At 42.9% G+C, this 24,204-nt stretch overlaps 1 protein-coding gene across 2 annotated transcripts in view; it reads left to right on the top strand.

Annotated features, from left to right (window-relative positions):
• OGDHL (oxoglutarate dehydrogenase L) overlaps positions 1–24,204 on the top strand; it is a 92,000-nt gene that overhangs the window by 31,575 nt on the left and 36,221 nt on the right. For both annotated transcript variants that reach the window (XM_066600418.1, XM_066600419.1), the window contains exons 5-14: positions 5,098–5,213; positions 5,358–5,512; positions 6,556–6,702; positions 9,183–9,273; positions 9,419–9,598; positions 9,684–9,812; positions 9,918–10,097; positions 10,793–10,945; positions 12,475–12,577; positions 12,664–12,792. In XM_066600418.1, the coding sequence (XP_066456515.1) occupies positions 5,098–5,213; positions 5,358–5,512; positions 6,556–6,702; positions 9,183–9,273; positions 9,419–9,598; positions 9,684–9,812; positions 9,918–10,097; positions 10,793–10,945; positions 12,475–12,577; positions 12,664–12,792 (1,383 nt within the window). The remainder of the gene's footprint in view (positions 1–5,097; positions 5,214–5,357; positions 5,513–6,555; positions 6,703–9,182; positions 9,274–9,418; positions 9,599–9,683; positions 9,813–9,917; positions 10,098–10,792; positions 10,946–12,474; positions 12,578–12,663; positions 12,793–24,204) is intronic.

Raw genomic sequence — 24,204 nt, 5'->3', positions numbered from 1 at the left:
TCAATTACAGTCAGCTCATGGGCCTGCGCCATGTACATGTATGCAAATAAAGGAGATGGAATAAATCATCAGTGTACAGTAGGAGTCTGGCTTTGCTAATGAGAGGCCTGGGACGGGGGTCAGAGACGCTATCTTTTCTCCTTTGGGAGAGCAACTATAAACTAAGTAAGGAGACTCAAATAGCCATGCACACTCCTCTGGATAATATGCAAATAAGGGAGATGGAATAAATCCTCCACAGTGCCACCTATTGAAAGGCAGCATTCCTTCAAGCCAAAGCCAGACTTTTTATACAAGCCTTGTTACAATGACTGGGAATTACAAGCAAAGCCAGACTCCATGTACGACTGCTGGATTTGTTGGAAAAACAATCTGAACAGACATTGATGGATCAAATTGTGTTTCTTCAAGGTTCTGGTAGAAATAACCAGAAATAAATAGAAACTGCAAACTGCTATACCAGAAAGCTAGATGGAAATACAGACCCAACCTCCCCAAACTGAAACTGAGCCTTAGACTGCTATACCAAAAGTCATGGGACTGCAACTAGTATTGTATAGGACCTCCTCTAGTCTGGTGAAGTGCATCAACTTGATGTATCATCGGATCCACAAGAGGACTGAAGACGTCTGAAGGGATGTTGAGTTTTGCCGAATGCTTAGCTAACCATAGCTCCGTGGTATTTATAGATGCAGGATCTCAGGTGAAAATGGACTTCACCCAACATAAACTCAACTGAGAATTTATGGTATGTGATTGAGAACATGTAAGCCACAACATTTGCAGTAACTCTCCAGAACTCTCTTAGAACCAATTCTGGACAATTTGAGCCCAATGGCACGGTGGATTATCCTGATGGAATATCCCATTATTGTAGAGGTACATGAAGTCAATGAATGGCAGCAAATGGTCACCAAGCTGTGAAATGTAGCAGACACTGGTCAATGTTGTGTTTAGGTGGACCCAACCCATCCAATGAGAACACACCACACACCAGTATGGAATCGCCTCCATCCTGTACAGTGCTTTAACAACTGGGGTCCATGTCTTCATGGAGTTTTTTTCCACACAGAAACCTTACCATCAGCCTAGCGCCACATTAATGGGGATTTTATGACTGCTGCTACGCCTCTGATGCTAAAAAGACGCAAATTGTGTCTCAAGCTCCACTTGCAACAAAATATGCTGCTTTTCTTGTTTTATGCCTCCCTTGCCACTTCCCTAAAAGGGGCATGGCTTGTTGGGAGAGTGCATGGCTGTCCTGGACCAACAGGGTTCTTTATGATTTGCGCCAGAAACTGGTGACACATGGCGGAGCCGAGGTGCATCTAATATATATAAAGAGCCATGCACCACTTCATACATTAGGTACATAGTATGCCAATGGGAATTCTATTGAAACCAGTGTTTGAAACGCAGTTATTTACAAAAATTCTAAGAGGGAAAATGAACTAAACAAGGAAATAGGTTGTTACAAACTCTGCAAGGATTCTTAACGAGTGGGAATCCCTAAAATAACAGAATGGGGACAACAGGCTTCCTGGTGTCCGTTTAAATATAAAATAATGTATTATGGTGTAAACATGTTAGGTGAGTTTGGGAGAGCATTTACAGTGAATATTAGAAGGCTGCACACAGGCGGGTCAGATTCCACATGCGGAATCTGACCCTGTGCCCAGCCGGCATCCTCACTTACCCGCATTTCTGAAATCTTCTCTGCTTTTCCCACGTCATCGCCTAGCAATGACCTGGAATCTGCTTTTTTTTTTTGTTTGTTTTTTTTGTTTGTTTTTCGCTCAATGTCATTGTGGAAGGGCCACAGATTGGACGGCTTCCATTGCAGAATCCGCAGAAAAATAGAACATGCTGTGTGTTTTTGTTTTTTTTTTTTCTCCTCCGCAAGTGAAAAATCGCAATTGATTTCCACTTGTGTAGAGAAAAAAGCGTTTTTCAATAGCAGTATTTTCTGTGGAATCCGGAGGCGGATGGCCACTCCAGATTCTGCAATGTAAATCCGCCTGTGTGCAGCCAACCTTAAAATGCACCTATGTAACCACATTAGTTTTGTTCTTATTTTTCGAACCTATAAGATTTCAGTTTGTTTTTCATTGGATTTGTACAGATAACTCGTTAGGACGCCTACCCACTGGCGTTTTTTTCCTGCAATGCTAAATTGCGTTTTGCGTTTTTTCTGAAGAGCAATTAGTATAGAATGTGTTCTTGTCCATTGGGGTTTTTTTTCCGGTCCGTTGCAATTTTTAACATAGGAACTGTCAGTTGCATATGTCTCCTTATTTTTCTCTTAATGCACCCATGATTGTCAATGGAAATTAACGAAAAAAGCCGCGAAAAACGCCGCGGAAAATGCTGCGTTTTTCACGCACGAAAATCGGCAACGCCAGTGGGTAGGCGCCCTAACACTGAAGGTGGGAATATATCTGAAATGAATCATCTTTGTTGGATTCTTTAACATGGCATTTTAACAGGGGTGTGTAGACTTTTTATATCCACTGTATACCTCTTAAAATGGTTCTACGGTTTTACATAAAAAATTTAACATGAACTGGTGAATGTAAATGAACCTAATCTCCGTTTCACTTACTATGCAGCGGATTTGCTGATAACCCGGTCCTCCAGGCGTTGCTTGTGTCAGGGGCTTCAGTATTGGTAGATCCGTGGCACAATAAGTGAAAGAGTGCAATAAGTACAGTTACTATGTGTTCCTCAGCTAATGTTAACGTTATATGTGAAACTTAAGGGTCTTGTAGTGGCCTGAAAAAAGGCACTACATAGCGCTGGTTAGCTGTGGGGACCGGAAATATAATAACCGGCCCTTGGGGGTTTAATCTGAGTCATTTTACACAGCTGATGCAGGTAACCTAGCAACCAGTTAGTCATTTTATTTATCTGCCCAGGTTAGAAAAAATGCTTAGAGACCCAGATGAGGCAGGTAGCCTAGCAACCAGATAGGTTGTGATTGGCTGCAGACAAACTGGTCAGGTGACAGAGGCCGATAAATAGCCAGACAACGGTCACAGGAGGAGAAAAAAGTGTGGTGCCAAAGAGAAGAAAGTGCCAGGGAGGAGGCAGAGAAGCGCCAGGCCAGAAAGAACCATGTCAGGCAGGAGAGAGAAGTGATAGAGAGAGAGAGAGAGAAGAACAAATAGGAGCAATAGAAAGAGAGGGACAAGAGAAGAAAGAGAAATCGGAGAAACTGAGTAACAGAGAAGGAGAGTCAGCCTTGACAGTGATTGGAGGAACAATAAAAGAGATGTAAATATAAAGAGAGGGAGATAAAGAAACAAAGATGGAAATACGAAGAGAGACAGAGAAAAGAAATCCAGAGTAAGCTCCCAGTATATAAATATGTTAGACACCGGTGTCTTCATTGTTGCAACCTGAGTATACTTTCTTATTCACGGAGTGTGTTGAAGAAAATTGCCTCATCTCCCTGCTTTATTTAATAATATCATGTTCACATCACGTTAAGCAAAATATCTGACTCCGTGTATTATTCAGCACCTCACCACTGATGACTACAAATTGTGCCCAAGGGCACTGGCATACGGACTAAAACAAAAAGAGAAAACAAATCACAATCGCCCACAATAAACTAGCGCTCACCATAGTCTCTTTATGATGTGTCCCCAAGCAATAACATTTGGGGCCAGGACTGTATAAACCTCTTCCCAAACGCCACCACTTACCGAACATGTTTGTTCTATTGTATCTGATGTGGACGCCAAGAAGCCGGCTGTAACCACTCAGTTATTTTGAGGATTCTTAGTTATTCCGAATGTCTCCAAATCTCTAGTATTTCCATCGGCTTCCTTGTATTATTTCTCAGGGCTGTGAACTGTCTCGCTTCCAGAAGTCTGTGTGAGTGATTGATGGCTGTGTTTTTCAGTGTAAGGTATTGCATCTGTCATAAAGAGGTGGATGATCTGTAGCGGCTGAATGGTAGCGTGCATAATAAACCTCTGGATTAATGAACTCCAGCTGCTTACATCGCTTCAAGAGGCTTTGTTGTTTCTTATTTTTGCCCCCTTCTTTTTAAGGAGTTGATTTATGGTCTTACCCCTCCTTCCTTAGATTGCTATGTCGTTGTCCTACAGATCTAGAACATGACATTTATTTCCTTTTTATTTAAATTGCACAATAAATGGTCAATTATAACATTTACATTTATTTTTTATTTTTTTTTTTGCACTAGGTATTTTTTTTAACAGCTGTTAACACTATTTAGAAACCTAGTATTATAGATGTTGTTTCTTTGTATCTAGAACCTTCTAGATCTTGTAACGGGTTTCTGTAGGGCTGTTTTTTCCTCATTTTCTATGAAATAGCATATGTGTGCTGTCATTTCTGCTTATCTTCATTATTTTCTTAAATACAGAAACTGTGAGCTAAGTCATCCAAATATTGATCGCCTTGTGCTGGTTTTAGAGGACAGTAATTCATAGTGTATTTAAACTGTCAAATTCAGTCACTTTCTATTAAGCGTTGACCTTATGCATTTCCTCTTTTTCTTTTTTTTTTTTCCCTTTTCTATCCACGATGTTAATTTATCAATCTAGAAAACCTGAGCCTGTATTTTGGAATTTCTTCTTGCCTTTTTGTCCTCTTTGTATGTTGCAGTATACATTAGTATTCGAAGCATGAGCTCTATGAGGTTAGGCATCTTCTACACCAACATATCAATGTGCTAAGTCTGTGCAGTCAAATGGAGAACATCTACAGAGACAGATGTTTTAGTATTCTCCCAATCCTCCTGAAATTTACCTAGAAATTAAGCATTTGACCAGTTTTTTTTGTCAGATTGAATCCCCTATTGTGAAGTCTTGTGTGATGTGTTTTTGTGCATTTTTTTTCCCCATCATTTTAACTTCATGTTCCTATTTTATTCTGTACTTTGATAACCACTCAAAACAAGCATGTCCATGATGAGCACGTGTCCTGTTCAATTAGAATCAATAAAGCAGATTTGCATGGCTACCCCAGAGCTGCTAACATTTTATTCATATTGTCATTTGTTGTTACTTTTGTATCTCTACTGTCTTTACTTTTTGTCTTTTATTTAAAAAAAAAAAATCTTAGGTTTTTATGGCTTGCACGAAGGTGACCTGGATAAAGTTTTCCGGCTTCCAACGACCACTTACATTGGTGGTAGTGAAACCTCACTGTCTTTAAGAGAAATCATTAGAAGACTGGAGGTAAGTTATTTTGTGGGTACAACCTCAACTTGAATAATGGTAAATTCCTTCCCAGGTTGTCTTCCTGATTTGTGAACAAATTGATTATTAACCAATTTATGACAATGATGGTTTCCATGCTTTGCCTGGGTTTTTGTCTTACAGAATTCATACTGCCAGCACATTGGGTTGGAGTTTATGTTTATCAATGATGTAGAGCAGTGCCAGTGGATCAGACAAAAGTTTGAGACCCCAGGCTCAATGAAATTTACAAATGAGGAAAAGAGAACCCTTTTAGCAAGATTGGTGCGTTCAACAAGGTATTAGCAGCTAATTCTGACAACTTTTCTTTTCTTCCTATTTGGATGAACACTGGAACAAAACATAATCTCTGAAATCCTTGAGGGGGGCCAGATTTTCTGAGGTTACCTGGAGAAAAAAAAGCCTTCTCAAGAAAAAAAATGTACTACTTATCCAGTTTGTTGATGAATAAATTATGTACTTTAAGAAAGAGAGGACTTCAAGAGGAAGGCTAAAAAATGGGGGGTTAGAAGAGCACCATATTCTAGTATTTTTAAGCCACACATGGGTGGCCGAAGCACCAGTGTTAAGCGCTCAGTGTTGTAGCCCGTTCATTCTCAGGATTGGTGGGGGTCCCAGAAGTCGTAACAACATCAGTCATAAATTGATGGCATATGTTGGTGATATGACAGCACTCCATGATGAGAATGCACCTTTAGGTCTCATTTACACAAGCATTGCGATTTTGGACACCTGCATCGAATTTGATGTGCAGTAAGCACTTTTTGGCTTTTGCTGAAAAATGCAGCTAAGAATATTTCAGGAATATTCTCCTAGAAGAACTGAACTTTTATATGGGATAAATCAGAACCACTTTGCATAATTTTAGCGGCGTACTGAGTACTACTTTAACTTCAGAATTAGGCAATCACAATAAAACTCAACACAACCACATCCCCAAATAAAGGGGGGTACTCACGCTTATGCAACTTCATCATTCTAGTTATATTTGTCCATCCTAAATGATTTCAGTTTGTCTTTCAATGGAATTGTACAGATAATGGGTTACATAGAGGGTGGAAATAAATCTGAAATGATTCATCTTTGTCGAATTTTTTTAACATGGCCAAAACATAGCACTTTAACAGGTGTGTTTTGGAAACTTTTTTTTTTTTTTTTTATTGTAGATTTTTTTATTTATGAGACATTCAAAATCTACAACATAAGTGACCTTTTGGGGGGTATTTTTCCAATTTTAACGTGACTGTTGGGTGGTTAAATAATTGTACTGTCTTTACCTAAAATGTAGACCACTCAGACTATTGCATCCTATTTTCTTGAGGTTTGAGGACTTCCTAGCTCGTAAGTGGTCATCAGAAAAGCGGTTTGGCTTGGAAGGCTGTGAAGTAATGATCCCTGCATTGAAAGCTATCATTGATAAGTCGAGTGAGATGGGACTGGAGTATGTCATCTTGGGGATGCCTCATAGGTATGCTAATTATCACAAAGGGCATGTTCAAAACAAGAATCATCAATTTTTATAGCAAAACTAATTATTATATCTGGAAAGTGCTCTATATGGTTAATTTTCAGTACATTTTAAAGAGGTCATCTAGTTTAGAGAACCCACATTTATATATTCTATACTATTCTTTGGGAACCTGTCAGAATCATCATGGTATTACCCCCTTCCTGCTATAGGACGTAGATTTACATCCTGCAGTATTGGGGTATGGATAAAGCGAGCTCGTGGGGCAATCGCTCTTCATACAACGCGGGCGCCGGCTGTTTATTACAGCTGGTACCCAGCGGCAACCACTCCGATAAGCAACGTGGCTTATTGGAGCTGTCAACCCTTTAAATGCCGCTGTCAATTCTGGCAAAATCTAAGCCAACTAATTGGTAGTCAAAACTTATATTAAAGTCCTAAAATTCAACAGTTACAATGCGTCAAATATATGAATAATATAAGACTGTCCTAGTCTGTGTGCACTCTCTAACCTTTAGATAGTGTTAGTAAATAAGCCCCATAAAGCTCTTGTACCGTACTTCAGATAGGCGCTGCAAGACTGCAAATCAGTGCGTGTACTTGAGTATTACAACACCCACTGATATCACTAAAGTCACGTGCTAATTTACAGAAGTCTTTCATCTGTAAAATTTCATCCAATCACAAGTACTGCAGATTGACCCTGTGGCATTGTACATTAAAGAAGTTTTCCCACCTTCTGAGGTGAGTGGTATATCATACCTATATCCCATCGCTCTATAAGATGGGAAGTTCTTTATTGTTTTGAAGGAAAAAAAAAAAAAGTTAATGAAAAGTTTACCATAAAATATATTGTCGTGTCGTCATTTATGCTGTATTAAAGCAGCACAATAACTTAAATAAGTAACAAAACAGAATTCACAGCAGACGTCAGGGAAGACGTCATGGTGTAATACAGATAAACAAGAAGCCTCCCAACAAGAGCTATGTACTAAATTTCAGCACATAGAACAGAGAAATTCAAAACACATTTAGAGTAGGGATTTCCTTCCTGGCACCTTCCCCAAGGTTGAGGTAGCAGTGGCCGTGCATGTAAGCCATCACTCAATTCACTTCATTGGGACCCCCAGAGATAGCAGAGTGCTTAAACTCTGCAATCTCCAGTGGTCTGATTGAAGTGAATAGAGCATGCTTGGTCACCACTGCCTAAACTTCAGAACACACCAGTAGTGGTATCTCAGGATCAAGGGGATCCCAGTGGGTGGACCCCCCAATGATCAGCAAGTTATTCAGTATTCTATGGATTGGGAGACGTGAATGTCCCTCTGAGGCTGGTTTCACAAGCCCGAGAAAGTCGTGCGAGATTTGTGTGTTTTGAGACGCACAAATATGAACCCCATTCATTTGAATGGGATTCTACACATGAGCAATGTTTTCCTACATGGTACCATGATGCTATGCGGAAAACACAATGCGGCATGTTCTATCTTCCTGTGTGCTTTCACATCACAGCCCCTTTGTCTTCAATGGGGCTGGCAGCGGCAGCAGCGCCGGCCCTGTTGAAAGCAGTGGAAGAACCCCACGATCCTCTGCCATGGCAGTGACAGCCGCGGTGGGAATTCCCTTCATCCCCACAGTGATGCAAGGCTGTTTTCACATGAAAATGCCTCGCGTCCACGGCGCTTTTCCATGGTAGTGAGGACTATATTGGGCCGTGAATCACGGCTATCCCATGTGTGGCTAGCCTAAGGCCTTCATGACTTCATGAATCACAATATATTAAAGGTGGTTTTCCAAAGTACATTTAGCACGTATCCACATAAGAGGTTGTAAATGTATGATCGCTGCAATCCCCCTGCTAATCCCCCACCGATTATTAGAACAGAGCCCTAGAGCCTCCCTGGCACCACTGTGGAGAGGAGGAGTCTGAATGGAGCAGCAGCTGAGCTTGTGTGCTGCCTCTTCATATATATAGTCTATAGGACCGATGGTGACCATCAACCGTGATCGTAGTTAATGGTCGTGTGGGGATAGGCGTTTGCCCTCATCAATGTGCAGTAGGTTTCTGGTTTCGCATATTACCCAGACACATATGAATGGCCTTTTAAGTCTCCTCACTCACTGCTGTCCCTAAGGAGAAAAGATAGTGTTTCTGACTGTACTGTGCACCCCCCCCCCCCCCCGAAAAGCTGTCTGTGTATAGAGTCTGGCTTTGCTTTCAATTCCCGGTCATTGTTATAAGGCTTGTATAAAGAGTCTAACATTGATCTGAAGGAATGCTGCCTTCCAATAGGTGGTGCTGCAGAGGTATTGTTCCATCTCCCTTATTCGCATATTACCCAGAAGAGCACGAATGGCCTTTTAAGTCTCCTCACTCACTGCTCCCCCTGAAATATTAATTTCTCGCTGCACAGTTGATGGGTTCGTTTTCTTCAAATGTTAAAGATTTGTGGCTTTTTTTTTTTTGTTGTAATTTTTAGAGGGAGACTAAATGTCTTGGCAAACGTAATCCGTAAAGATTTAGAACAGATCTTTTGCCAGTTTGACCCTAAGCTGGAAGCTTCAGATGAGGTAATCGTCTTCTCTTTTCTGTTTCTTCTTTATTTCATGATTAATATTTAATGTGCATTTCCTATGAAAGTGTAACTGGACTTCTACTCTAGTAACATCATTTCATAGCATTTTTGAATTTTTAAAAAAAAATTACCTTTTCAAGGGTTCAGGCGATGTGAAGTATCATTTGGGAATGTATCATGAGCGTATTAATCGAGCCACAAACAACAAAATTACCCTATCTTTGGTTGCAAATCCTTCTCACCTGGAGGCAGTGGATCCTGTTGTTCAGGGAAAGACTAAGGCGGAGCAGTTCTACCGGGGTGACAATGAAGGGAAAAAGGTGAATTCTGAGAGATACAGTAGAACTATAAAAATTATTCCTATATGATCTTCATTCTAGATGACAGTGTTTTAATTTTTCGTAGGTAATGTCAATTCTAGTCCATGGGGATGCAGCATTTGCAGGGCAAGGTGTTGTGTATGAGACCTTCCATCTTAGCGACCTTCCCTCCTATACCACCAATGGAACCATTCATGTTGTAGTGAATAATCAGGTAAGCCAGATGTTTTTGAATTTTCACATTCTGTATGATTGATAGGTAGATAGCTTTCAACATTATGAACATGACTGTTATCAATGTCATGATGTTTCTGTACAGATTGGATTCACCACTGACCCTCGCATGGCTCGTTCTTCTCCATACCCTACTGACGTGGCTCGTGTTGTTAATGCGCCCATATTTCATGTAAATGCAGATGATCCTGAAGCTGTAATGCATGTGTGCAGTGTCGCAGCGGAGTGGAGAAACACCTTTAACAAAGATGTAGTGGTGGATTTGGTGGGTATTCTTACTGACTTTTCAAAATTCTCACAGTTACAAATAAGCAAGTTTGTTGTCTTTTTGTTTCTTAAGAGTTATGCAAATGAGTCATGGAATAATCCGGCACAACGCCACCTACTGGAATGGTAGCTACCCTATGAATCATTATCTGACCTTTTAACTGGCATTGAAATATGACTAGGGATGTCCAAAATGTCAATATATACAGCTGCTTTGTGGTTATTGCCCCTCATCAGTGTACAGTAGAATCAAGGTGAGAGGCCAGCAGTGTCAGTCTAAGGGGTTGATATTTCTCCTCCTATAGAGCACCACAAGGATATAGGGAGCCATTATATGTATAATGTCATGCAATGCTCCGTGGGAAAAAGACTCCCACCACTAGTCATATTTAAGACCGGATACAGTAGATCTACCGGATACTGGTAGGGTAGCTACCATTCCATTAAGTAGTGCTATGGAGGATTATTTCATAGCTTATTTGTATGGCTTTTTTCCAGGGAGTATTACATGCCCTATATAAGACTCCTACACCATGGCGGTGCACTCTTCTGTGATCCTGTTCAGAAGAAGAAATATTTACCCCCTAACTTCTAAAAGTTCAACTAGTTTGCTCCTTGTGCTTTATGTCTAGGTGGTGTGCCATATTCTTCTTCATATCTGACACCTGTTATGTTTTTTTCTTGGCTTTATAGGTTTGCTACCGACGTAGTGGGCACAATGAAATGGATGAGCCCATGTTCACTCAACCACTAATGTACAAGCAGATCCACAAGCAGGTTCCAGTTTTAAAGAAGTATGCTGACAAGTTGATTTCTGAGGGCATTGTTTCTCTTCAGGAGTTTGAGGTGCAGTATACTAATCTAGTTTTAAAGCAAATGCCCACCTTTCACACTATGATCATTTGACAGATGCTCACCGCTTCCCTTTTGGTAAGGTTGCCACTTTTGTCACCAAAAAATACTGGCCATGGCAAAAAGGGACATGGTTTTGGGATGTGGCTTACCACGACAAGTGATATATATATATATATATTTTTTGTTATCCCACATGTAAATGTCTGAATAGACTGTTGCCATTCTTATACTATGGTGCTGTGTTCTAGGGCCCCTTGCGCTATTATGCAGCTGCCAGTGCCCCCTGTGTTGTCACCAGCTGGCCATGGCCCTGCAGTAAGGCAATAGAAACCCCCTTATTGGAGCACTGGCCACTGACCCCTTCATAAAAATGCACACTTGGTTTGAGGGCTACTTATGACCTACTATAATCAGGGACATACATAGAACGTATGGGGCCATATAGCCAAACTCCGAATTTGCCCCCCCCCCCTCACCTACAGGAAAGTTTGTATGTATATTATATAAAGCTTTGTAAGACCACTTGTGTAACACAGCATGCTTGGAGCATCTCAGCTATGGTATAGCTCTAAATAAAGAGGTCACTATATAATGGTCAGATACCAGTTCTACACAATGATGGTGACTCCAGTGACCAGAGATGGCATCCTCTGGCAGTAAATTGATGTTTGTTCCCCCTTTGTTTGTTTGGGTTGTCTGTTTCAGAATTCCAGCAACCTGACTGGTGAATAGTGCTGAAGTGGGGCTGAAAATAAATATATGCTCCCTGTAAAGAGCCTGCATGGAACAGACCATGTAATTTCCTCATCCAGGGTAGTGACCCCCTTGAAATAAAAGAAAAACAAGTCATTCAATAGGGTCCCTATGAGATCACAACTTTGAAGTTATTCCTTTATGTCAGAAAATTCTCTAATATGACTATACTAGAAGAATAAATGCTAATATCCAGCACCAGTGAATAAACTCTTTTGTCCTATTATTAGATTTTAAAAGCTGCTGGACCAACCTATGTTTCAGGGAAAAACCGCCCTTACACTACAGACTATGATTACAGACATCAAACATTACGGAATATTTAAAATACAAGCTGACCAATCATGACTTAGGAGCACATGATTATTTCTGAACTAACCACATCTGATTAACGTTATGTGAACCTTTGCATTCCCAGGCAGCAGATACATCATCATAGAGTTATCACTATGTCTCCATCTCATGAATGAAAAGGGGACCCATGACCACTAGTGACCAGTCATGGTGCTGCAATTGCACAAAACACTGCAAGCATGTGGGTGATTAAACTGTACCAGAATAGGTTCCTTAGCACCATGCTGGAATATCATGCTGAATAACTGTTGCAAGTACTGTTGCAACCTGGGCAAAATCCCTTAATTCATGTAATTATTTTTTTTCTCTGTTGCTGTTGACTAGTCTCCATATATGTTATATATTGTGTATATGATGAATACTGATTGTATACAAAGTCTATTTCATACTTCTTCAAAACATGTTTGTCTTAGGAAGAGATTGCCAAGTATGACAAGATCTGCGAAGAATCATATACACAGTCCAAAGACAAGAAAATACTTAATATAAAACATTGGCTGGACTCCCCATGGCCTGGTAGGAGCAATTCTCCAATCTTAATGTAGGCTTGTGCGATAATGAAGAGGGCCACAGTGCTGAATTTTTAGTGTTTTTCCTTCCAGGTTTTTTCACCTTGGAGGGAGAACCTAAATGCATGACCTGTCCCCCCACTGGGATTCCTGAAGATATGCTTTCCCATATTGGAAAAGTAGCCAGCTCTGTGCCCGTGGAGAATTTTAAAATCCATTCAGGTAATCTGACATCAACAAATGCTATTACAGGTGTTTTCAGGATGTAAAGTCTAACTGCACATTTGAGAAACTTTTTTGACATGTCAAAAGTCTTGATCAGTGGTGGTCCTGCTGCTGAGACCCCTTCTGATCATTAGATTGAGGAAGCTGCAGGAGTCAGTTGAGTGCTGTGACCCCTTGGCCATCTTCACTGCTTTTCAGCTCCTCTCAGCAGCAGATGATGACCCGCATAGAGTTGTATGGCTCTTTCTATAGACCTTTATGGGGCTGTTTTCAACTGCTGTGAGGAGCCGAAAATGATCAAAGATGTCTGAAGGGGCAAAGCGTTCAAGTGAGCTCTGCAGCACTCTGGTTCTAGTGATTATTAGGGGTCTCGGCAGTGGAATATCCACTGATCAAAACTCTTGACATGTCTCTCTGACATGTCAAAAGTTTCTGAAAAGTGCAGGTACTCTTTAACTATTGATCTATCCTCAGAATAGTCATCAATAGTCAGGGGTTCACCACTCTGGTTCCCCCGATCAGCTGTTTTATTATTTTTTACCATTGCCAGCTGTCTAAAATAAATTATATGGGAAAACTGCTTTTAACCCCTTCCCGCTCCTGGACGTACCTGGTACGTCATGGTAGCGGGATACTTCCCGCAACATGACGTACCTGGTACGTCATGCCATTAAAGTGTCGCCGCGGTGACAATCGCGGCGACACAGCAGTGATGTCTGCTGACATAGTCAGCAGACAAGTGCTGCGTCCGGGCTGGGGACCAATCAGAGCGGTCCCTCCCCCACGATCGCTGTGATTGGTCAGGGAAAAACTCCCTGACCAATCACAGCGCAGCAGCGGACTTCGCGCTGTTTACAGTAGGGGCTCCATGTGCAAGCATCCGGTGCTTGTAGATAGAGCACCTACTGTGATAAAAAAGAGCGATTAGTGTGTAGATTAGGCAGGGAGTGTAGTGGAGTGTAGTGGAGTGTAGTGGAGTGTAGTGGAGTGTAGTGGAGTGTAGTGGAGTGTAGTGGAGTGTAGTGGAGTGTAGTGGAGTGTAGTGTGTGTTAGTCATCAGTGTAGTGTAGTGAGTGTAGTGAGTGTAGTGAGTGATTGATCAGGCAGTGTAGTGTAGTGAGTGTAGTGAGTGATTGATCAGGCAGTGTAGTGTAGTGAGTGTAGTGAGTGATTGATCAGGCAGTGTAGTGTAGTGAGTGTAGTGAGTGATTGATCAGGCAGTGTAGTGTAGTGAGTGTAGTGAGTGATTGATCAGGCAGTGTAGTGTAGTGAGTGTAGTGAGTGATTGATCAGGCAGTGTAGTGTAGCAGAGTGTAGTGAGTGATCAGAAGTGCAGTGTAGTGTAGTGAGTGAGGGATCTGTAGCGTGCGATCAGCAGTGTAGTGTAGCGCAGCGTGTAGTCAGTGTATCCCTTGGTGTAAAAAAAAATAAAAAAATAAAAAATAAAAAAAAAGTTCCTGTTGTTCCCATTTCGTTACCTGTCCCGTCACCCGTTATTAGTTAGTGTAGCGTGTCGTTAGTCCGTCTAGTGTGTAGTGTGTCGTTAGTCCGTGTTGTGTCAGTGTATTCGTCTGTGTAAAAAAAAATAAAATAAAAAAAAAAACACTTACGTGAATACACCACATAAGTTTCCGCGTTCTTTCCGACCCCCGTCCCGTGGTCACCCCATCCCGCAGTGTCCCATCTAATAAAACTTTTTCCCCGTGTGCCCCATTTTATATAAATATGGCCCGCAGGAGGTACACTTCAGAGGAACTGTATGCAATCATTGCATCAGACTCGGACTCAGGTAGTGGTGATGACGACCCCACTTTTTTGGCATTCTCCGACTCCTCATCCTCATCCTCATCCTCATCCAGCGAGTCTGAGCTCCCTGCACCCCCGAGAAGGCGTCCAAGGACCGCCACTGACCCCAATGCATCAGATGCTCACTGGAGTACCCCGGAAGATTACAGACCCCAGATCCCTGATTTTATTGGGAACCCAGGGATTCAATTTGACACGGAAGGGCTCAGAGGGAAGGACTTCTTCAAGTTCTTTTTTTCTGAAGAGTTCATTGCCCACATTGTTACCCAGACGAATTTGTACGCCCAGAATTTTATAGAAGAAAATCCCACCTCCAGCTATGCCAGACCCGATAAGTGGACCCCTGTGGATGCACCAGAGATAAAAAATTTTGGGGGGCTTATACTAACCATGGGGCTAATAAAGAAGCCAACAATCAGGGCGTACTGATCTACCGATATTTTGTACCACACCCCAATGTTCCGCATGGCGATGTCGAGGACGCGCTTTGAGTGTATTTTAAAATTTCTGCACTACAATGACAACCAGCTGTGCCCCCCCAGCGATCACCCCAATTACGATCGGTTGTATAAGATCAGGCCCGTAATAGACCATTTTAACGCCAAGTTTGCCCAGGCGTATGCCCCACAGATAAACATTGCAGTAGACGAGTCCCTGGTACACTTCAAGGGGAGGCTAAAATTCCGCCAGTACCTGCCCAGTAAGCGGGCACGGTATGGTGTGAAGTTGTACAAGCTGTGCGAAAGTACATCAGGGTACACCCACAAGTTCCGTATTTACGAGGGGAAGGACACTAAAATTGAGCCCCCAGAATGCCCCCCCCCCGTGCTGGGAGTAACAGGGAAAATAGTGTGGGAACTGGTGCACCCACTATTAGACCAGGGTTACCATCTGTACCTGGATAACTTTTATACCAGTGTCCCCCTGTTTCAGTGCCTCGCTTCCAGAGGAACAGTGGCATGTGGCACTGTTCGGAAAAATCAAAAAAGCCTCCCTAAGACGCTGCTTGGGCAACTGCTCAGAAGGGGTGAGAGCCGGGCCCAATGCAGCGACAATGTATTGTGCGTTAAATATAAGGACAAGAGGGATGTCCTTATGTTGACGACAATACACGGCCACAGCAGTACCCCCTGCCCAGTACGAGGTACCAGTGCAGAGACCCCCAAACCAGACTGCGTCCTCGACTATAATAAGTACATGGGAGGGGTCGATCTATCAGACCAGGTACTGGAGCCCTATAGAGCCATGCGGAAAACACGGGTGTGGTACAAAAAACAGGCCGTGCACCTCGTACAGATGGCACTGTATAATGCCTACGTGCTGTTCCGAGGTGCAGGCCACAGGGGGACATTCCTTGAATTTCAAGAGGAAGTTATCAAGGACCTAATATTTGGGGACCAGGAGGTGGGGGAGAGGCCCAGTACTTCTGGAAGCGAGGCCACAAGAATTGTACCAGGGCAGCATTTTCTCAGTGAAATTCCCTCCACTGCGACGAAGGGAAGGACCCAAAAGAGGTGCAGAGTGTGCTACAAACAGGGGATAAGAAAAGACACCATATACCAGTATGAAACGTGCCCCACACAACCCGGCCTCTGTATAAATGAGTGTTTTAAGATCTACCACACGTCCCTGAAATTTTAATTTTTTTATTGCCCTGACGTTTTACCCTGATGTACTTCGCACAGCTTGTACATAAAGCCACATGCTAAGTCCTTCCCTTCTGAGCCCTGCGCCCTAAAAACAGTTTAGATTCACATATGGGGCATTTCCCTGTTGGGTAACATCATGGGTTACGTTTTCTCCTTCTGCCCCTGGTAAAAAATAAAAATCTGGGCCTAAACTGAGCATTATTGGAAAAATGTGAATTTTTCGTTCTCAACTCAAATTGTTAAAAAAAATTCCTCAAATACCTGTGGGTTCAAACCGCTCACTACACCCCTTAAAAAATTCCCTGAGGGGTTTAGTTTCCAAAATGGGGTCAGTTGTTGGGGGTCTCAAATGCACTGGTACCTCAGGGGCACTGCAAACACTACACGGTGTCTGAAAATTATTCCAGCAAAATCTGCATTCAAAAAAAGCGCTCCTTTCTTTCTGAGCCCTGCCATGTGCCCAAACAACAGTTTACATCCACATATGGGGCATTTCCGTGCTTGAGAGTAATTGGGTAATGCATTATGGACTATGTTTTCTCCTTCTGCCCCTGGTGAAAAATGAAAATCTGGGCCTAAAGCTGAACATTATTGGAAAAATGTGAATTTTTCGTTCTCAACTCAAATTGTTAAAAAAAATTCCTCAAATACCTGTGGGTTCAAACCGCTCACTACACCCCTTAAAAAATTCCCTGAGGGGTGTAGTTTCCAAAATGGGGTCAGTTGTTGGGGGTTTCAAATGCACTGGTACCTCAGGGGCACTGTAAACACTACATGGGGTCTGAAAATTATTCCAGCAAAATCTGCATTCAAAAAGCCAAGAAGCGCTCCTATCCTTCTGAGTCCTGCCATGTGCCCATACAACAGGCTACGTCCACATATGGGGCATTTCCGTGTTCGAGAGCAACTGGGTAACGCATCATGGGGTACGTTTTTTCCTTCTGCCACTGGTAAAAAAATATAAATCTGGGCCTAAAGCTAAACATTATGTGAAAAATTGGATTTTTTTCGTATTGAACTCAAACTGTTAAAAAAAATTCCTCAAACATCTGTGGGTTCAAACCGCTCACTACACCCCTTAATAAATTCCCTGAGGGGTGTAGTTTCCAAAATGGGGTCAGTTATTGGGGGTTTCAAATGTACTGCTACCTCAGGGGCACTGCAAACACTACATGGGGTCTGAAAATTATTCCTGCCAAATCTGCATTCAAAAAGACAAGAAGCGCTCCTTTCCTTCTGAGACCTACCATGTGCCCATACAACAGGCTACGTCCACATATGGGGCATTTCTAAAAACTGCGGAATCTGGGTAATACATTCCAAGTTTTGTTTCTTTGCTAACTCCTACTGTTTTATATAAAAAAAAGGTTTTATATTGAAAATCAGTAGAAAAAAGGAACTGTTCTAATTTTTGATGCACTTTCCTTTAATTCCTGTAAAACATCTAAAGGGTTAATAAACTTTCTAAATGCCATTTTGAATACTTTGAAGGGTGCTGATTTTAAAATGGGGCAATTCATGGGGGATTCTGATATACAGGCTCGGCAAAACTATGTCTGAACTGCATTGGTCCTTAAAAAATTTAGATTTTGAAATTTGCTAGTAAATGTGAAAAATTACTGCTAAATTTATATACTTTGTGAAGTCTGCAAAAAGTAAAATAACACTTAAAAAATGATTGCTGTGTAAAGTAGGCCTATGGGAAATGTTAATTAATAACTATGTTGTGGTGTTTGACTTTCTATCTTACAAAGAAAACAATTCAAAGTTTGAAAATTGTGAATTTTTCCAAATTTTCAGTAAATTTGGATTTTTTTTCCTAATGAGGACAAAATTTATTGATGGAATTTTTACACTAACATAAAGTACAATATGTCACGAAAAAACAATCTCAGAATCACCTTGATAAGTAAAAGCATTCAAAAGTTATTAGCACAGAAAGTGACAGATGTCAGATTTGAAAAATAAGGCTTGGTCCTTAAGCTCAAAATAGGCCATGTCATTAAGGGGTTAAAAACTCCAATTTATTTTTTTTCTCAAAACCCGTCAGCTCATGCCACACATCTTAGGATATGTCGAACTAAGAGAAATGGCAAGGACGGACAGCTCTGTATTTTAATATTTTTGTTTCTTAAATATAGGTGTATAAGTTTCTAAAGATATGTTACCTTTTAAAAGGATAAATCTAACTGGCGTGAATGATTTACTCACATAGATCAAGTGTTATGATAGAAGTGTTAGATGTTAAAAATCTATATATATTATGCATCAGAGAAATAGAATTCTAATTCCATTCTTGGAGTGTTAAAAAAAAATCTGCATGATGAATATCTGTTCTCAAATTCTAGCAGGGATATCCTCTGGATTAATAAAGGGATTCTGTCATCGGGCTCACGCTGCCTGAATCACAAACGGTGTGAACCCGGGACAGGGATGCCTTTTGCTCCCATGTGTGTTTTATTCTGTGATGCTGCAGCATTTCAGAATTAATACATTTTGAAGTCTGACTCTGAGCTCTGAGTCACGGGGGCTGCACCAGCCTCTTCCCACTTGCTGCACGAAGGCTGACAGCTTTCTCTCCTTTTTGTGTATAAGTTGTAAGTCATTCATACTGCAGGTGGGGAAAGGCCACCGCTGCCCACTTCCCTGATTTGGAGCTCAGCTTCGAGTCGGACTTCAAAGTGTATAATCCAGGGAATCCACAATCGCTTTTCCACCCAAAAAAGGAGCTGAGGAGTGCGGGAGTGGCAAGGAAATTGGAAAGGTTTAAAGGGGTTTTCTCATGACTTAAAATTGCTTTACAACCACTCTGTCCTTCCGTGTTTCTGCTGACCAGTACATGTGACTGCTGCAGCCAATCCCTTACCACAACAGTGATCACCTACGGACAGTGATTGGCTGCAGCAGTCACATGTCCTGGTCAGCAACAACCAGAAAGTACAGAGTGGTTATGAGGCAGTTTTAACTAGTGCAAAACCTCCTTTAACCCCTTGAGTGGCAGGTTTCCTACCACCCTGTCGTGCCCACCAGGGCAGGTTTTTTAAAATGGTCTAATCATTGAATTTCAACTAGTTTTGCAGTTGCGTCTCAAGAGCCATAACTTTTTCATTTTTCCATTGACACGGCCATATAAGGGCTTGTTTTTTGCGGGACAAGTTGTGATTTTTTAAACAGGGGGGAGGAAAAAAAGAAATGGGGAAAAAAGAAAAAAAGGGGCCATGTCATTAAGGGGTTAAATAATGTATTAACTTCCTTCTCTGGGTCATTACGACGCATGTATACCACATGTGTGATTGTATTTTTGATTTTTTACAAAGTAAAGGGAGACAAGTGTTTTTTTTATTTTTTAAATAATTTTTTAACTTTTTTTTTTAAATTTTTTTTTTTTTTTTTTTTTTTTTTTTTTTGTCCCTTTAGGGGACTTCCACAGGGACCCATCAGGACCCCTGATCACATTCCGGGGGTCCGATGGTGACAGCCCTTTACATGCTGCAGTGACAACCCTTTACATGCTGCAGTCACATAGACTGCAGCATGTAAAGGGTTAACACAGCAGAGATCGGAGGTTTTCTCTGATCTCTGCTGTAAGAGCTAGTACCTAGCTGTCCTCTGACAGCTAACAACCAGCTCTCCCTGCCACAGAGACCATCGGCTTGCTTCTGACAAGCCGATGGTCTCTATGGCAACCTGTAAACAAAGCAGGACATTGCCGACATGTCGGCAATATCTTCTGCTGGTTTTTCAAAGCCCTTGCACTGCTCTGTGTGGGTCTGTGCAGGCAGAGCACACTGTCACAGCTTGTGGCATTGTGCTCTGCAGCTCCCATAGTGATACATAGCCCGGAAATCTTCCGGGCTATGTCACTATGAGCAGTGGAGCTCGTCCCCGGAAATTTTCCGGGCGTGCCACTCAAGGGGTTAAGTAATAAACTGGAAATCGCCTTACATGTTTATTTAATGTAATTGGGGTTTTTTTTGCTATTAATTGTGAACTATAAGATTTATGAGCCTTTTAACAGCTGTGGCTCTTTATTAGCGATGAGGTCTAATTCTGGTTTTTTAGTGATGTCTAACACAAGACTTGAGGTTTGTGATAAATGAAGTAGCCAGCAATATCAATTTGTGGTCCAGTTTTACTACTTCTGCATACAATCTCTTTAATCCAAATCGGTGTATAACGACACTTGACTTGTGTCTGCTTCATCACAAGATTTAATTCAGTATAGAGTCCCTAAATATGCAACCATAAAGTAAAACTCATGCTCCAGGAATAATAGTATTTTTATAGCACTTTTGTCCATATTGAGCGATAGCACTGTATCACGAGAAACGTTTGGTACGGTGTTAGCTAGTAGAGCAAAGTGTGGTTCTTCTCAGTTAGAGAAACCAAGTAATCTAGATTTGATACCTTTTTAATGGCTAGCGAAAGGCATAATGATGTAGTGAGCTTTCCAGCCTATTCAGGGTACTTCCTCAGGCTTAATAGAACAGAGCTAAAGATTTATTTATATAAAAACATATACACATGATCACATGAGAGGGCACAAACATGGTGTGCTTAATTTTGCGCTTGAAACGAATTCCAGAACAGGATGAGGGGGCACAGACCTGATGTGATTAATAACACTTAGATAAATACCTCTGCTCTGGGTTTCTCATATTCTCCACTGATACAAAAAGCCCCCTCCGAGATTCAGTCCGTTCTTGATAGTATCAGAGGTGGTTATAAACTTGTATTCCTAAATTCTTCTGTGATGTTGGGACTTAAAATTACCTTTTAAGTACAATAACTTTCATATGTTGTATCCATGACTAGAAAAATGCTATTATATGTTATTATACTGTTCTACTCATTCTGTTCTGGCATTTATCTTAGTGCTATTAAACATGGTGCAGAGAACTGAACAATCTTGTATAAAAAATAAATAAATTAAAAAAAAAGGTTTTAGCTTTGTATTAACCCTGATCGCCTGACTAAACAAGCAAACTGTAACCTTGTTTGCTCATTCGTTCAGGTGAATACTTTACGGTATACGACTATACAAGTAGCGTTAAGTATCTCACGGTGTACAACTATACAAAGTCTACAGCTGTAGGATTTTATGCATAATTAACCACAATATGGTTTTTCGCGCTCGTGTCATTGGGGGACACAGTAAAGACTGTGGGATATAGCTACTTCCACTAGGAGGCGACGCTGAGCAAAAAAGTGTTAACTCTAGCCACTGGCTATATCCGCTCCTGCTGACACCAGGCTAATCCGTTTTAAGCTTAGTGTCGTAGGAGGAGGAAGGTCTCGCCCGTAAGGGCTGAATGTTTCCCTTGGATGGGCCATGGCTAACAGGGAGGCAGGATCTCCCTATTAACCCAACCGAGGAGAGCAAACCGTTCAGGAGTTGTTTTGGCTGTTGTCTGCCCAACCCCCTTAGAAGAAAAGGAGGCACATGCATGTGTTCCGCTAGCCATAGAGCCCCCCCCCCCCCCCCCCGTATTCTTCCTGGTGGTCTGCATCCACTCCCTGTGTGGGGTAGGTGATGTTAGGGGGAAGGCTCTGCTGGAGCTGGGGAGCCACCATCCTTCAAGAGTCCAAGAGGTGAGTATATCTCCCCTCCCCTTCCTACCTCCCTTTTTTGTTTAAAAAAAAAAAGGCTTCAGAGATGGGTGGGGTTGTTTTGTTGTACCCCCTAGTGTTAGGGCTTTTTTTCCAGACCTGCGGTTGGGGTGCTCTGGAGTTCCTGGCATCCTCCTGTTTCCCTCCTAGTCTGCTTCAGGGGTTCCACTGGGTGGAAAGCAGCTGTCTCTATAGCCCCTTCCCTCCTTCCACCTTCCTCTCCCTGCTGGACGTTTCATCTGCCTCTTCATCTCCCTCCCCCTTGGATGTGATGTACTCTTTTCCACAAGATCTGGTGGAGGAGTCGTTGTCTTCGCTGGTGGTTGATCCGCCTTTCTCCCGCTTGGCGAAGCACACTGTTCTGCCCACGGCGGATGCTTCTTCTCTTAAAGGCTCTCGAGATCAGAAGCTGGAGTCTTTGGCAAAGTCCGTGTTTAAGGCAGCGGGTTCAGCTCTCAGACCCGTATTCGACTCGTCCTGGGTAAGTAAGGCCATCACGAATTGGGTGAAGCAGTTGCATGGGGAAATCCTTGCGGGGGGCTTCTCCGGGAAATATGGCGCAGCAGATTGAACAGGGGGGCAAGTTTCTCTGCGAAGCTAAGCTTGTTGCACGAGCATCCGCTGCCTCTGTGGCGACCCGCTGAAGTCCTGGGATGCGGACGCCTCCTCCCAAAGGGTAGCTGACCAGCATTCCCTTTGCAGGATCTCACCTTTTCGGCACCAGGCTGGATGAGCTCATCTCGGAAGCTACAGGAGGAAAGCGTTCTCATCTACCATGAAGCAATCGATGGCCCGACAGCGTAGGCGTTTTCCTTTCACCGGGCGAGGCCTCGCAGGTCTGAGGTCAGGAAGGACCATCGTTGAAGCCAAGGCCATCCTGGAAGTCAGAGCCTCAGTCCGCTAAGACCCCCAGGACCAAGTCCTCTGCATGAGGAGCAGCCCCCACCCGTCCCGGACAGGGTGGGGGTGACTGCCTTTCCAGTTCAGCATAGTTGAGCCGAAGGATCCGGGGAGGGCCGGTGTTTGCCTTCAAGCTGTCCACAACCTGTGTACCCAGGGCATCTGCCCCCGGCAGTGGACCATACTGTCGAGATGGGACAGGTCAGTGTGCTCCCTTGATTGGAAGATAAGGCTTCCACCAAGGACGCAGCGCTCCCCTCAATGGTGGCTGGACTCTCTATGCTTTTAGCGGGGCAAGTGACTCCTGCCCCTACGGTGGCAAGTCCTCTCCACGGTTGCCAGTTTGAGCTGGTCCAGGCAGGAGTCCGGTCTTCTAATCATTGTATTAAAGCTGCGGGCAATTCTCCGGCTGCAGTACTTTGCACCCCAGCTGACGGGAAGTCCGGTATGGATCCTGTCATGGGCCGAGGGTCATCTTTCTGTGCTATCGGCAGTCTTTATTCACCGGCTACTCAAGAGAATCAGGAAGGAAGGGCTTCCAGTAGTTCTCATAGCTCCGGATTGGCCTTGGCAGGCATGGTGCGCAGAGTTCATTGCTCTGCTGGCAGACACTCCCTGGCACCTTCCTCTGCGAGAGAATCTTCTCTCTGTAGGACCCCTCTACTGCCCGAGTTTGTCCATGCTGTATTAACGGCATAGCGGTCAAGGCCGCGGTTTTAAAGGCATGAGGTTTTGTGGACCCGGTCATCCAAACGATTGAGGCTAGAAATCCATTCTACCCTATGTGTTTTTCTTTGGCCCACCTCCTGTCCTCCCTTCAGGATGGGCTGGAGATCGGGCTCAGCCTCAGTTCCCTCAAGGGACAGATTTCTGCCATGTCTGTCCTTTTTCAGTGCCCCTTGGCATCCAGGTCGGCTGTGCACACCTTCCTGCAGGGAGTCGCTCATGCTGCACCCCTGTTTCGCTCCCCGGTGCCACCTTCAGATTTGAATCTGGTCTTGGACGCCCTACAGGCTCATCTATTTGAACCATTAGCAGAATTACCATGGCGGTTATTGTCCTGGAAGGTAGCCTTCCTGGTGGCGGTTACTTCCCTCTGAAGGGTCTCAGAGATGGTTGCACTGTCGGCGAAGCCGCCCTTTGCGATTTTTCCACCAGGATAAGGTTGCATTGTGTCCAGTTCCTTTTTTTTCTCCCAAAGGTGGTGTCTACTTTCCATATCAATGAGGACATTGTGCTGCCATCGTTTTGTCCAGCGGCAGCCCACCCAAGGGGATGGGCTCTGCACACTTTAAACCTAGTGCGAGCACTGAAGATCTATTTGGAACAGACTTCATTATTCCAATGCTCTGATTCTTTATTTGTGATACCGGAAGGTCCGAGACGTGGTCTTGCGGCCTCCAAAGTTACCATCTTACTCTGGATTTGCTCAGCTGTGGTTGAG

The sequence above is a fragment of the Eleutherodactylus coqui genome, chromosome 4 (genome assembly GCF_035609145.1).
Source record: "Eleutherodactylus coqui strain aEleCoq1 chromosome 4, aEleCoq1.hap1, whole genome shotgun sequence".
NCBI lineage: Eukaryota > Metazoa > Chordata > Amphibia > Anura > Eleutherodactylidae > Eleutherodactylus > Eleutherodactylus coqui.
The sequence above is the reverse complement of the archived record's forward strand: the minus strand, read 5'-3'. Positions and strand labels throughout refer to the sequence as shown.